Here is a 15,667-nt window from a genome sequence, read left to right on the forward strand (position 1 = left end):
AGCTCCTTCCCAGCATGCTTGGAGACATGGGTGGGTGCTGTTTAAAACTACCACTGGAGCTCAGCTTGAGGATGATCTGTACTTCTCTTACCTCTGGCAGCTGTGAGATCCTCCTCACTCAGGCGGGGTCTTGAATCTTGCTTTCTTTTCAGAGAGACAGTTTGATACAGAACTGACTTCTTTGTGGATAATTTAAAATGTCAAAATAAATTTTACGTCAAGGGGGACCGCTAAGTAGACAATTCTAGAGAGGAAATGCTTCCAGAATGATTGTCCTTAGTTGACTGGATAATTTAATCTGTGATTGTGTATTTCAGCACTTCAGAAAAATCTGATAGGTGGTGCTGGGATGCACAAACCCTGTGTGCAGCGGACAGCAGCTACCTCATCTTTGGCTCAACTTCTGTGAACCTTTCTTCCTGCTTTGAGTTTCAAGGGGGATGTATTGTGTCAGTGGCTGTGCAGTGGATGGACCGTGAGGACTACAGATGGTGCTTATAGAGTACACACACAATGCTCCGCATACACTGAAGGCTGAATTTGTTCCCTTTTCCTGACTTGCCCTGTGTTAGTTTGAGGGCAGTGAGATAGCAAGGGTAGGCAGCTGTAGTAGTTGTTAGTCTCCAGAGAAGCAGAATAGTGTGGAGGGAGCATGAGTGAATGTGAGTTGGTTGATTTTAGGAAAGTGGGTCATGAGAGTATAGGGCCTGGCAAAGCCTGAATTCTGCAGGGCAGGTTGGTAGGCTGGAGACCCAGGGAAGAGTTGAAGTTGCAGCTCAAGTCTGAAGGCAGGCTAGAAGCAAAATACTTGCATTTTGGATGGAACCTTAGGGTTTTTTCCACTTAAGATCTTCATATGAGTGGATGAGGCCCACTTGCAGTATGGAGGGTAATCTGCTGTATTCAGTCTACTAATTTCAGTGTTACTGTCATTTAAAAAATATCTTCAAAATAATGCCTGGGTTGGTGTTGGACCAAACATCTGGGTACCGTAGTCCAGCCAAGTTGACGCATGAAATTAACCATCTTGGCAGCCTGGTAGAGGGTGTGTTACTGAGCAGTTACCACTGTGGGCAGATGGAACTTAGACCTGCTGGGGAAGCCTGGCAGTCTGTACAGAAGGTGCCTCAGAGGTATACCACCCCAAGGGCGACGGAACTGAATTCCTTGGGAAAAGAACTGCAGGTGCTGGCAGTAGAGAAATGGTAAAGGCCAAGAGGATGTGAGTGGAAGATTAATACCACCCGCTTAAGTTTCCTGTGTTCCTATCCACCCAGATCTTCTCTAAGCTCAGCCAGCTCCTCTCTGGTAAGACACTTTGGTTCTGCTGTTCCCTCCATTGTCACCAGCTCTGAGACCAGCTATGGTTATCTCACTTGGGAGGAGGGCTGGAAAGGAGCCTCCAAGGGGAGGCTGCCCAGCAGCTGCCACTCCAGCTAGCACCCTCTAGCTTGTCTCCTAGCAAGGTACATCTCCAGTCACAATCTTGCTTGCCAGGACTTTGGTAACTCACTTCATTTAAGTGTCACCTTTGTTAGTCTTGGCTATTGCTCAGGGAAGTTGTGATCAATAGAAGCAAATTGGCCAGACTTCCGTTCTGGATATCTGTGTATGTTTGGTTCTGCTGTTTCTACACTCAAGAAATAGGAGTGTTGGGTCAGTTAATGTAAAAAAGATGCCCAAGACCCAGTGTGGTAGGCATAACCCTGTAGGAGAAAGTAATACAGTTCTCCACCTGTAGTGTATGGCTTTCTGGCCGGGGGCAAGTCATTCCCTTTTGGGATTCCGGTCCCCTCATTTTAAAAATGAAAAGTTTGAGCTAGATAGCCTCTAGTATTGCCTTAAAGCTTTGACAGCTGCAAGTCCACTCCACTCTACCCAACTGGGGTGATGTGTAACACTCTGTGGACATGTGTGTTTTCTCCACTGACGTACTTTCCCATATGCTTTTGTGTATTCTTTTCTTCTTCAGAGTAATGCTATCTACTGTGATTATCCAGGATCCTCATCCTTCCTACTAAACCAGGCTTGCCTTGGAAATCAGCTGTTGCTGGAATAAACAGGCTAGGGCAGATTTGCCCTCCTTGGTCAGGAATCCACCAGCTCAGTTTTGCAAGAGCCCTGGTGTGGCAGCAACTGAGGGAAGCATCAGAAAGATGTCCAGGCACAGTCGCAGGAGGCCTATCCATTCCATGCCACCTTCCTCTCTCCCTGTCCAGACCACCCCCAGGGTTTGGTCCCTTTGATGTTGAAAGCCAGAGCATCTCTGCTGCCCGATTTCCCATAGTGAAAAGCATGGGGCTGCTCCTGATGGTGTAAAGATGTTGGCTTTGAAGAGTTAGGAGTGTGGAGATGGAGTGGGAACAGGGTCCTCCTCTTTCCTGTTGCTCGGCTATCTGGTCCCGTCACTTTAGAGACAGAAATTCCTGTTCGCTTACTGTAAAAATGCTTCATTCTCTAAATCCACAAAACAGTTAAGAAATAAAAAGAGTTACAGAGGGCTTGTCTCTGGCACAGAAGAGCAGTGAAATAGATCTGTTGATGTTAAAGCCACATTTAAGCCAGGTGTGGTGGTACATGCCTACAATCCAAGCATTCTGGGAGGCTGAGGCAGGAGGATCAACAGTTAGAGCCTAGGCTGGGCAACTCAGGGGAACCTTGTCTCAAAATTTTAAAAAGTAATAAAGTAAATGAAAAGTACTGGAAATGTAGTTCATTGTCAAGGTCCTAGGTTCAATCCCTAGTAGCACTAAATCAATTCATATATACCTAACAAAAACATATTGTTATATATTTACTTACAAATTCTGAAGTAATGGGGTGAAACTTTTGTAAAAGGTGAAAGATTTGTATGATCTGAAGAGAAACCAGAGTATAATGGGGTGAAACTTTTGGAGTCAGTCCAGTATGCATTTGACATTGGAACCATCGATTTAAGTCCCAAATGGCATCTCATCAGTTTAGTCACCTGGCATTTACATGTGCAGGTGCAGGTGATGGGTTCTTCTCCTTGAGAGTGGACTTCAGTCACCATGGTCATGGTTTTGTTGGAAGAATGGGCATCACAGAGTATTTGATCACCATGCACAGCTTCCTGGAACTGGAGTTAGTCCAGCTTCTGAGAGCCAGGCACGTGGGCTCTGTGAAGGCAGGTTTTGGCCTGTTGTTCATCATTCCCTCCCCTTGTGCCTACAGTGATGCTTGGCATACTGTTGGTGCTTAGTAAATCTGCACATGACCTGGTGTTTGTGAGATGATGTAGACTTATCAGACGTGATTACTCCCCTATCTTGGATGTATATAACAGTGCTTGGCAGGAGTCAATACCACGTGGCTCCCTGATCACGTCAGCTTCTCAAACACTGTATAGGTTTGCTGTGACATTTATTTATCAGAGTACCGGCCTGTGTTGGTACAAGTAATTGTTGATGTACATGTTGGTGGCTGCATTGATACCTCATGATAGCACAGAGTTTGAGTCACAGAGAGCCAGGAGGGATAACATACAGAACATCATTGGAAAGGCAGGGAGTAGCCTGGTTCTCTCGGTTCTGTGAGTCCCTGGCTGCATGCTCCCATCTGAGGAGGTCTCGACACGAGGCTGCTGAGCTCTGGGGTGGAGGGCTAGGTACCCTGTGTGTGGGGGGAGCAGATGTGGCCTCACCATCATGTGTCTATCTTGCTGATATCTTGATCTTACTTATTGGCAGGTCTGAATTATGTTCTGACAGCAGATGTGGCCAAAAAGGAGAAGGGCCAGCTGCCCAGGGTCTACTTTGTGTTGCTGGGAGAGACTGCTGGCCAGGTCTTGGAGAAGCTGCAGCTGGCCCACATGGAGGAGCAGTGTCATCACTACGTGGCCCATGTTAAGGTCAGTCTCCTCTTTTTATCCTCAAATTCTGGTCTCTGTAGATGTTCATTTGGAACTAGTGGAAGCTACTTTTACTGTGCATTACATATGTTCTGACTTCCCAGATTCTATTTTACAAGGAAGAAAATATTCTTCTTTTTCTTTTAAAGTGGAGGTCTTGACAGCACCTTTATTTATCTTACTGTGTGGGTCTCAGCTTCCAGAGGCTGGTTCACCACTGGTGCTTCCTGACTGACTTGTTTCTTTGAGAAGTTTCTCAGTCTTTCCTCTCTATGAGGCTCAGTAGTCTTCTGAGGGAAGAGCCTCTGAAGCACATGCCTTTGGGTCTGCAATGTTGCTGGATCGCATTGCACCTGATCCTTTTCTCAGTGGTGCACTACATATTAGCTCATAGTCAGAGTTAAGGCATTTCAAAAGTGGTTGGACTAGATTTTCCTTGCTTGATTACTTTATTTCAGGAGGCCTCTTTCCCCTCTTACTCTAAATATTAAACTTTTAAATGTTTTTTTTTTTCCTCTTGAAATTGTTTAACACACTTTACTGCTAATTCAGGAGGCCATGCTCGGATTAGCTACAGAGTGGCCTCTGTGCAGAGTGGGAGTCCTGGCAGCCACTGACCAGCCAGCACGGCCAGAGGGCCAGGAGGTGGAAGGACCGCATAACGGAGGCCACATGGTGGGTGGGATGATGGGTCTTACAGTCACAGAGACCTGGTGTGTATCCAGCTGAATGAGCACTGTGATGTGTTTGTGTATCTGTCTCTGATTCTCTAAAATGGGCACAATAATACCGTCCTTGAAAGTGGTCCTAAGAATTAAACACTACACCATGATTATGTTTAAAAGATCTTGGATGGCGTCTCAGAAATAGCAGGGACTCAATATTATTATTACTTGGTTGGGCTGTACATAATTGCTAATATTCTAACATTTTTTGTTTACAAAAAAGCAGTCTTGTTTGTTTAACCTAATATTAACCAGCGGATTTGCAGCCAATAATAAAAATAGTCTGTAGATTAGAGATGAAATATCTTTCTATTATTGCATTTTTGGTGCCTGAGCAGGGGAATAACAGCTGCTTCTGGGCTGTATGTAGGAAAATGCCCCTGCATCTGTGACACTTGGCTGGCCCAGAGCCCATGTATCCATGCCCTTGAGATTCTTTTCAGTGGGGCTGGGCTGTATCATCTGCCAGAACTCGTGCCGGGGCCTGCCCAGACCAGCTGACCTAGGGTTTGCGATGTTGGCCATTTATAAAGCTGTCCACACTCATGTTAAGCCCACCAGCCCCTGCCCCTGTTGGTCTTAAATTCCTCTGGCTCGTGGGTGCCCTTGAGAGATGTGAGGCTGCTCAGGACAGGCTCACGTGCAAGCACTGCTAGGCCTTTGAGTGACTGTCAGTGGGATCTTCACACTTGCAGAGCACAGGATGTCTTTTCTTGTGTTTCTTTATACTAGATCTGTTCCACCCAGCCTGCTTTCCTTTGGACTTTCTGCAACTTCTTATCCGTTGTTCAGAGCTACCTGAGTCCTCACTGCAAGATAGGGTGTAAAGAGCCTGTAGGCCTTTGCAGCATGCACTCAGGGAGGTACTGGCTGAGGTAGGAATGTTTCTGTGGGGCCGCTGAGAGCTACTGGGGTAAAGCAGGACTGTCCAGGAGGTGTCTTACTACTTCCTGATATCCCGGGTTGCCAGATTTAGCAAATAAAAACATAGGACCCCTAGTTAAATTTGGATTTCAGATAAATGTTGAATGCTTTTCTTTAGTTTAAGTATAGTAGTTCCCCTTTACTCATGGTTTGTCTTAGGATTCAGTTGTTCAAGGTCAACTGAGGTCTGAAATTATGAAATGGAAAATTCCAGAAATAATATTTCGGCTCAGTATGATAGTACACACATGTGTTCCTAGTACTGTGGGAGGCTGAGGCAGGAGGATGACAATTTGGAGCCCAGCCTGAGCATTAGCAAAAGCCTATTTCAGAAAACCAGACAACTAACAAAAACCCCATTCCAAACAAACAAAAAATACTTCATAAATTAGACACTTTAAGTAAATTTTACTGCAGTATATTGTTGGATTATACCTAATTTATAAGTTAAACCTTACCATATGTATATATATATAAGAAAAAAATCATAAGGTTTGGTATTCTCTGCATTTTCACATATCCATGAAATTTGAATATATCCCCTGTGGACAATAGAGGACTTGGTATGTCCCAAAGGAACAATTTGTTGTTTACTTGAAATTTACACTTAACTTGGCATCTTGTTGGCAGATTCTATGGTAGTATTTTCTTTCACCCTAAGTGGCCCTTCTCCATTCAGTCAAATCCTGGCTCCCCAGAAGAGAGATGAAGATGTTGGTGAGAAGAGTCTAAGGCTGAGAACAGGGCTGCGGTACATTTAGGAAGAGAAAGGAGGCAGGCCTGCTTTAGAGGACTGGGACCTAGAGTGACTGGACATAGTTACTGGTCAGCCATGTTTCTCATGTAGGAGGTGAGAGTGGTGGGATGCACCCGGAGGAAACGGAACTCTGAGGCCTTTGTGGTTCAAGAGCCTGACCTGGTGGTGCTTGCCTGTGATCTCCACACTTTGGGAGCACAAGGCAGGAGGATTGCAAGTTCATGCCCAACCTTGAGTAACTTAGTGACTTAGCAAGACCCTATCTCAAAATGAAAATACAAAAAACGTTTGGAGATGTAGCTCCGTGGGAAGGCCCTGCGGTCAATTCCCAGTATCACTGAAAAATGCAGAAAGAAAGAGAGAGAGAGAGAGAGAGAGAGAGAGAGAGAGAGAGAGAGAGAAGGAAGGAGGAAGGAAGGAAGAAAGGAAGAAAGAAAGAAAGAGAGGAAAGGGAGAAAGGAAAGGGAAGGAAGGAGGGGCAGAAGGAAGGGAGGGAGGGAGGAAATTATGGAATAGCAGCGTGGTCAATGCCTTACAGCCACAAGGAAAGTTTTTCCTACTAGTTATCATCAGGGCCGTAGCTAAGGATCTGGGTGCATGGTAGCAAGTAAGAGCATGGATGAATGCTGACAAGTTAGTTAGCTGTCTGCAGTGTGGCCCAGCTGGCCAAGGAGGGCACAGAATGGCCTGTGGTTTACGGGGTTGTGGGAAAATAGCTGTGAGCTGTGGCTTGAGTGGGGGCTGAGGCCAGCAGCAGGGGTGGGGGAAGGGAACTTGTAGCCAGTCACCTCCCAGAGTGGAGACTGGAGACAGGACTGGGAGCTGGGAGTCAAGGCTGAAGAGCATGAGATGGTCTCTACTGCAAGGGCTGGCTCTCAGCTTCATAGACAAGTCATGGAAGATAAATAAAAGCGTTCTGGCTTATCACACACCATATGGCCAGCAGACAGTGAGGCAGCCATTGGGGCCGAGTATGTTTTGTTTAGGCTGTCTTTAGGTCTTTTTTTCCTTTTTGCCTTGAATCCTATTCCAATCTTTTTTTTTTCTTTTTTCCCCTAGAAGTTTTCGCTCCATATATGGTGGTAAGTTATCCGTTGCAGAGGCCTGCTTGGACTAACACCTGCCTCTCAAGCTAGCTCTGTTGTATCCTGCTTTGTTCCGTTCCCCACCCTGGTGGGTCCTCCCAGAGGTCCAGAATTTTGTAATAAGCCACATCCTCTTTCTGCAGGCCTGACTGTGGTCAGCAGTGCTGAAGCAGATCTAGTCACTTCCTTGGCCTCTCCTCAGATTGTCTGTGCACCCCAGCCTATCTCTGCTTCTCCGCCAGGTCAGTCCAGTATTGGGGTTGGTGAAGTGGGCTGGAGACCTGGTGGGTGCCATGTTTGCAGGTGAAAGCCGAGACACCTCCCTTCACCCTCCAGGTTTTCTCTCAGGCTTGACATCAGTTTTCCTTTCCAGCGTAATCTCCTAGGATCATGTCACATGTGCCCTGGCTCCTGAGCTGTTCTCTTTCCTCCCAGAACCTGCCTCTCACGCTTCCCTGCCTTGGTTCATGGATTTACCCTAGCCTTTCTGGCTCTTCACTCTGTCAGAGACCTGGTTCTTGTGACATCCATGTAGAACCACTTCCTACTTGCATGCTTTTGTACTGTTTTAATTGTAAGCAGGAAACTCTTACCTATTTTATTCCATATATTCTCTTTAAATCAGTTGACTTTTAGTCTTGTCCAATAAGATGAAGCAAAAACATTATGCCCTTCTATAAACAGAAAATCAGTTATCTGCCCCAAACAGAAAGGAGCTGTGGCAGTAAACACATTGATGACCAATAGCATCACTGAATTCTAGCTGTATTTCATCCTTTGCCAGTCTCTGGAGAGGTCCGCCCTCCCTATGTGTTAAGAAGCGAAATTCACAGGGCACCACAGTGGAACCTTTTCCTAAATGCAGTCAGAAGAACTGAAGGGGAATAGCTTCAAATGGGTGCTGCTATGGAGCCATGTCTTTGTGCCCCTGGGAAACCCTAGCCAGGCTGTAAATTGATCAGCTGTGCCTTGCCTCTTATGGCTTCCTGTGGGTATGCCTGTTCTTCAAAGCTTAGTCATTCCTCAGGTCAGGGCCAGCCACTGGTATAGGCCCTAGGCGAGCCATCTTCATCGTCCTATCTTAGAGAGGGCTCCGTGCTGCCTTGGGGTGAGAGGCACAAAACAAATACTAGTCAAACAGAACCTTGTGGGAGTGGCTAATAAGCTCAGCTGGAGTTTAGGGTCACAGAAAGCTTCTGATATGGAGTGGACCTTGCTCACCTATCTGTGGACCATCTGCTGGGAAGTGATGACTTGAGAAGGTAGAGAAGAGTTTTGGATGGATGGTACATGCTGAGAAATAGACAGTGTCTTCTCATCGCTTTGTCATTTTCTGGCTTATGTGTATTTATTCAAATGACAACTGTGCTGCATCCTCAGATCCTGCATGGTACCTGGAAAGGGTGAGCCTTGTGTGAGATCACATGCTAACACTGAACAGGAAAGCAGCAGCCTCTTCAGGAAACCACAGTGTCAGTTTTGAGCCTTATGCAGGCTTGGAGGGGAAGCCCAGGCGAAGCTGAGTTGAGGTCCTTACGTCATTGCCTTTTGTGAGGATCAGCGACACCCTCCAGAGGCCTGCAGGAAACCTTTGTTGAGCAGAACCATGCGTCAGACACTGTCAGAAGAGCCAATAACAGTGATTAATGCTTTTTAAAAGAAACACTCTACACCAGACAGGGGAATATGCAGGCACTTTGGCTTTTTTGAGAAGCAGCAGATGTTCATGGTATTGCTCTTTTATGTTCTTGAAGGGGTTTTCAAGGGATTGACTCTTAAGTTGCTGCAGTCTATGTGACTTCTGGGGGCAGGTGCCCCTCCTGACCTGGTAAAGGGCAGGAAGTCACAGTGGCCACTGAATCTCCTCAGAGATCATCTCTTGGGTTCTGCCCAGGTACTTGGGTCTGTTTCCATCTTCACATCCCACAAAAATGTCTGGGCCCCTACTTTTAGTAACATACCAAGTTGTGAGGCAGAATAGTGGTAGGAGCCATTGAGCGCTTTAGAGGAACTAAAGATTTCTGTCTTTCTTATTTAAAAAGCAGATAAGGAAGATTAAGTTAGAGTGAATAAGAGCTCTGTGTGAGAAAGAGAAAGGAAAACATCAGTTTCCTTCCTTATCTGGAAAATAATATGCACAATCTCTTGGTCATCTTGATAATTCAAAGAAATAGCTAAAAACATTGTAAGGTTTCTCAAGAAGGGACTCAGATATGCTATATAAGAGGGCTTTAAACTTTTAAAAAATGGTAGAATATCACATTAGCTAGGCTGTTGCTCTCCCAAAGGCAACCATGGTTCCAGTTTCTTACGTGTCCTTCAAGAGCCTGTCAATCTGTAAAGCTGTGTATGAACCTTACAGGCATGGTAGCATGCTGTGTATGTGCTGTTGCAAAGCTTAATTTTTTTTTAATATGGCCAGTAGAAGAATGAATAAACAGATCTCAGTAAATCTGTCCGATGGATTGCTACTCAGCAGTGGCAAAGAATGAGCTGCCTGTTACACAGTAACATGGATTACTTTCAAAAGCATTATGTGAGGTGAAAGAATAAGACACAAAAAGCTGCCTACTGTCTGATTCCATTATATGACATTATGGAAAACCATCTAAACATCTGGAAAGTATCTCTGTGGTTTCAGAAGGCGAGGGATTGATTAGGGGAATGGTAGCAACGATTGGCTTCAAACAGGAATGAGCACACTTTCTGGGGTGATAAAAATATTCTAGATTCTGATTGTGGTAGTGATTGTATGACTGAATAAATTTGCTAAAGCTCTTTGGGGTGTAAAGTTAGTGTGTGCTATTATAGTATATGTAAATTGTATTTCAGTCAAACTTATTTAGAAAAATATGCCTTGGAGTTTTTCCATGTTGGTGCAGGCAGAATTTCTGTGTTCCTTTTCACGTTTGCATGATATTCTGATCAAAAAGTTACCTCTTGTTACTTAATTTATTTGAGGGTCTTCTAATAGCATTTCTGAACTATACTTGGAGCTTGTAGACTAGTAATCTCAGTTTGCTTCTCTATTGAATGGGTCAGGGTCCCTTTTTGGAAGATTTTAAATCTGTTATGGAAAGGGGGACAGCCCCACTGAGCAGGAGAAGTAGTGATGTCCTCTCCTGCTGCTCCTCTCCTCTGCCCCAGGCTGTAGTGTTCTAATAAGGAGAACTCCTGAGAGGGCAGCACAGAAGGTCCTTGTGGCCTCTGATGTAGCTTGGACATGTGTGTGTCAGATGGCAAGCCTCTCAGCCATGGGGAACTGAAGAAGTACCAGGGAAATTTTTCCTGACTCCTGCAGTTAGGTCTGTGCCTTTGGCAGGCTCTCTTGGCCTGAAGGTAGCATAGGTGGGCTGAATGTTCAGTAAGGGGTGCTGTAAACCAGGGCAGGGGAAGAGGGAAAGCTGCGATGTTTGAGAAGTCACCGTTGTAAGTGGTAAAGCTGCTCCTGTGGTAGGCTTTGGTCACATGGCTGCCACGAGGGACTGGGAAGTTGGACTTTGGAGACCATGTTGGGGAGTCACTCCACTTTGTATGGGAAACTGTGTTGCACATAGCTGGTATGCAGCTGGGACCAACAAGAATGGAAGGGATGTGGGGAAATTCGACATGGGGTCTGGCCTCTCCCAAGAACACTGTTTGGCCGTTGCTTGCTTTCTTGGATGGGATAAAGGATTCTTAGTCTTCTGCATCTGAACAGTGCTACAGGGGACATTGTGATTAGCACAGAAAAGTAATTTGAAATCAACAGCCTTGCCACCTCAAATTCTTTTTGGGAGTAGAGTTGATATAAATAAACAGTGATAGCACACTGTAGAGGTTTATCATGCACTTACTTGTACTTTGTACCAGGTGAAGTTTGCCAGTTGTGGGTGAAACTTTCATGTGAAATGGTCACAGGCACCAGTTTTTTTTTTTTTTTTTACTTACACTAGTTTTATTTATGCACTGTTGATGCCTTTGTAACACTAGTGTTCTTTCAAGTGACACGTGAAACCGTGTGCTATCATACTAGTTTTGTCTTTATATTTAAGATGTGGTTGTAAAGGATTACAATGCCCCCTCTTCAAATCTTAAACTTACATATACGTTATAAGGGTGATTCACTTAAAATAATCACTTTCTAGTCATTCGTATTTTTAATTATTTTGTGAAATACTTATTCATTTTTAGTTTTGGAAAATCTTTATTCTTTATGGAGAAATTTGAATTTTGGAAATAGCTACATTTCTCTGTGATGCTCTTTAGTAGATAATGTAATATATTTGGGGAAAAGTGATAATTCAGAAACTAGAATTCGGAACTTAGTAATTAACCTCCCTTTGAAAATGATCCGTAAGTATTTGCCAGTATTCCATGATAATCATGGAAGCAAGTAATGCTAATGGATCATTTAGTATATTTCAGTCATTGCCAGTCACTACACATGAAGTAGTTACTGTCTTTTCATTCTGTTATTTTGGAGACAAGGCATAGAGGAGTTAAAGAATTGTCCAATACTTCATAGCTTACACGTAGTGCACCAGAAATGACAAAAGCAAGTCTCGGCTTTTAACCATTGCACTGTATCACTGCTCATGTAGGTGAGCTGTGACTAGTACGTGTCATATGCCAGATAGTCTTCTAAGTTCTTTACATGGATAGAAGATCAGTACTTGTTCAGGGTTGTTGAACTAGTGAGAGGCTTTACTGCTTCTCCATGTGGCTGCCAATGGTGGTGGCTTTTGGTTGTTTATGTTCTAAGCAGTGGTGTGCTGTTAATACTCTTAGGTGTAGGGGCCTGACCTGAAGCATTTTGCCAGTTTCCCTGGTATAAATATTCTCACCATAGCTGATTTCAAACTACCAATGCGACATCACCAAATGTACAGTTAGGAAAGGATAAATACGTAGAGACCATAATGTTAAGTGAAGTAAATCAACACAGAAGTTTAAATATCTAACAGTTTCTCTTATATGAGAAATCCAAACTGTAAGTAAAGAGAAAAATAAAAGATAATAGGAAGTAGGGAGATGAGATGAAGGGAGGGGGAGGGAGGAGAGAGGCAGGGGATAACAAAAAGGAATTAAGATGTGTTGTATACATATACCAACTCCCCACAAAGAATGTAAACATTATGTACTGCAGACATGTACAGTACTAATAAAAATGATGAAAAATAAAAAACAAAGGAAGGGATGCACAGCAGCACATTGTGAAATGGTATTTCCAATCAATCTCAGTAACCTCAAGAGGATAGATGATAGTAAAATAATAAGTTTTAAGTATTCATGACTTTTGTCTTGATAAACTTAATTATAAGTTTATTCAATTTAACTTTGGCTAATGGCTTGGAGACTTTCTAAAAATTTTAACAATTGGCTCATGCAAACCAGTTGCAGGAAGCTCCAGTTTTCTGTCTATGTTGTGTTTGTTAATTAATTGGTTGGACCTCTCAAGTCAAGCCTTACATGCAGCTGTTTCATTATCAGAGTCTTTTATCCTTCTTGTTTCCTGTGGCTTTTCAAATTGATGAATAGCATGAAAGTAAATTTGTGGGGTTAGTTTAATCACCAGACCACAGCTTTGTTTCTGTACATTTGGTTCCAAGGTGCTCTGTATTTTGACTGAATTTATTAGTGGTGTAATAGTTTCCATTTAAAATAACAGAAAAGATTTTTATTTAATTGTATTGAGATCTTATTCCTTACTCCTCATTCCAGGTATCATGTTGAGATTCTGTTCACCAGCCCTCTAGTAATTCATTACTGATTATTTTGTTTGCTTGGAGCAGGGCAGGGGGATTTTGAAGGGCTTACATTACCTCCTATAGGACGGTTTGAGGTCTGGGGATTTCCTCAGTGCCTGAACTTGACTTTGACCCAGTCCTGATTTTTGCAGGGTGGAGTGATTGTTCTTTGAGTCATATTTGGTCTTCCTGTTTGGTGAATTGATCAAGTAAGACCTAAGGACTGGTTGATCTTGCCCCTTTCTTATCTATTGCTTTAGTCAGAGATAGCCGACCAGTGCACGTAAATTGTGCCATCATTCTAGTCAGTCAAGGTACACTTTTAGATACATTGTTCATGCTGAATTACAATATTTTTTCTCTCTTTTTCCTAGTATCTTTTATTTTGTACTTTATTTATGTATTAAGTTTTTCATACAAGTGAAACAATGTGATATTTAAACTTGTGTGTCTGATTTCGTTTACTTACATTATGCTCGCAAAGCGCATCCATTTTCCTACAAATGATTCTAGTTTATCCTATGGCAGAGTAGTACTCCACTGTGTGTAAATTCCACATGTTCTTAATCCCTTTATCTGTTGATGGACATATAGGCTGTTTCTAAGATTTAGCTGGTATGAATTTGCTGCTATATACATGGGAATGCATATATCATTGTGGTATAATATCTTTAATTCTTTTGGGAATTTATCTAGAAGGGGAATAACATGGTCAAATGAAAGTTTTGTTTTTAATTTTTTTTTGTCTTTTTGAGATAGGGTCTCACTATGCAGTTCTGGCTGGCCTTGAACTCACTTGGTAGCCCAGGCTGGCCTCAAACTTGCAGCAAACCTCCTACCTCAGCCTCCCAAGTCGTGGGATTACAGGTGTGTGCTACCATACCTGGCTGTTTCCAGCTTTTTGAGGAGTTTCCATAGTGATTTCCAAAGTGGTTATATCAGTTTACATTCCCGCCAACAGTGAAGAAGGGTTCCTTTCTCCCTACAGCTCCACCAGCACTTGTTCTTGGTTGATTTCCTGATGGTAACCATTCTTTCTGGAGTGGGATGGAATCTCAGGGTAGTTTTAATTTGTATTTCTCAAATGACCAGAGATATTGAACATTTTTAAAATGTACTTATTGGTCATTTGTATTTCTTGATCTGAGAAGTGTCTATTCATTTCAGATGCCTATTTTTTTAATTGGGTCTTTATATTTTGGGGGGGGATCTAATTTTTTTTAGTTCTTTATATATTCTACGTATTAGTCTGAAGTATAGCCGGCAAAAGTTTTTTCCCATTTTGTAGGTTGTTTCTTTACTCTGTTGGTAGTGTCCTTTGCTGTGCAGAAGCTTTTAAAATGTGATCCCATTTCTTTATTGTTAGCATTATTTCTTATGCAACTGGGGTTTCAGTCAGAAAGTCTTTGCCTACACTTATGTCTTCAAGAGTTTTATCTCCTTTGTCTTCCAGAAGATTAAGTGTTTTGGTGTGACCATTCTTTCCCTTGCTTTTTCCACTCATTACTGAGACATTCATCTCCAAGTTTTTAGGATTTCTTGGCCTACTGAGGCCTGGGTGGCTCAAGGAATAACAGTCCTTAGCCTCACCTTTTGTGTGGTAACTGGTCCATCTACCTGTAGAGGTCCTCACCCAGACCTCCCACATCCTGGTTGCATAGACTCCAGGTTTGGAAGGCACCCTTGCTGTCTCTCTCCTCCCAAGTAGAGCTCTTGTACCTGAGACATGTCCTACTTGTAAGGTCAAAAATGGCCCTGAATGGAGATGGATTAGCTAAGTATACTCAGCCCTGGTATGTTCTTTCACGGCAGGATCGCAGCCACCTTGCTGGGCATTTGGGCTGACCCCGTGGCTGGTTGCAGAGGATGGAGTGAGGAACCTTCATGGCAGGACTGATAATAAAGTCATGTTTTTCGGTGGGAATCAAAAGAGAAAGTGAGGGGAAGCCAGCTCTCCAATGTACTGTGTACCATGTTAAAATGGACGTAATAAAAGCATTGGTTAGAGGGCTGGGCTGTGTCTGGACAAGAATAGTACTGTAGGTCTGCTCAGAAAATTCTTCTGAGAGAAGATTGAGACCAGTTAAGATTTTCTGCAGATCTGTAACGTCGCAAACTTTCAAACATGTGCTTCCCTCTCATGTGGCTAAGTCTGTGGTGGACAGCCCATTGAAAGGAGACCTGTCCCCTAGTCCCGTGCGCCTCGCGCCCAGATAGCAAGTTCTCCGGGAGCAGCAGGGCTTGTGGGTTCGAGTCTGTGCTGGACACACACCACCATGATTCCCAGCTGAAATGCGCACAGAGAGCCAAGTACTTCCCACCTAATCCCTGAGGGCAGAACAGGTGAACAAGGACCCCACAGACATTACAGACTGAGTCACTGTGGCGGCAGAGAAGAGATCCGGACTGAGTAGCCCAGGGACTTCTCCGGCTGGGGGCTGGGCGAGCAGGCTCTCTGAGCCAGGCAAGCAGAATCTCTGAGCCCCACGCGCCCTGCGCCAAGAGAGCAAGTACTCCGGGAGCTGCAGGGCCCGTGGATTCGAGTCTGTGCTTTGCCTTTGCCCAGACCCTCCAGC

At 43.9% G+C, this 15,667-nt stretch overlaps 1 protein-coding gene across 1 annotated transcript in view; it reads left to right on the forward strand.

Annotated features, from left to right (window-relative positions):
• The window catches only part of Itga9 (integrin, alpha 9), a gene marked incomplete at its 5' end in the record, with an annotated part of 332,049 nt that overhangs the window by 67,657 nt on the left and 248,725 nt on the right, over window positions 1-15,667 (forward strand). Inside the window, 1 exon segment of the mRNA XM_013513777.1 lies at window positions 3,711-3,871. Within this exon segment, the coding sequence (XP_013369231.1) occupies window positions 3,711-3,871 (161 nt within the window).

This window comes from Chinchilla lanigera, unplaced genomic scaffold, assembly GCF_000276665.1.
Source record: "Chinchilla lanigera isolate Chin_1 unplaced genomic scaffold, ChiLan1.0 scaffold00020, whole genome shotgun sequence".
Taxonomy (NCBI): domain Eukaryota; kingdom Metazoa; phylum Chordata; class Mammalia; order Rodentia; family Chinchillidae; genus Chinchilla; species Chinchilla lanigera.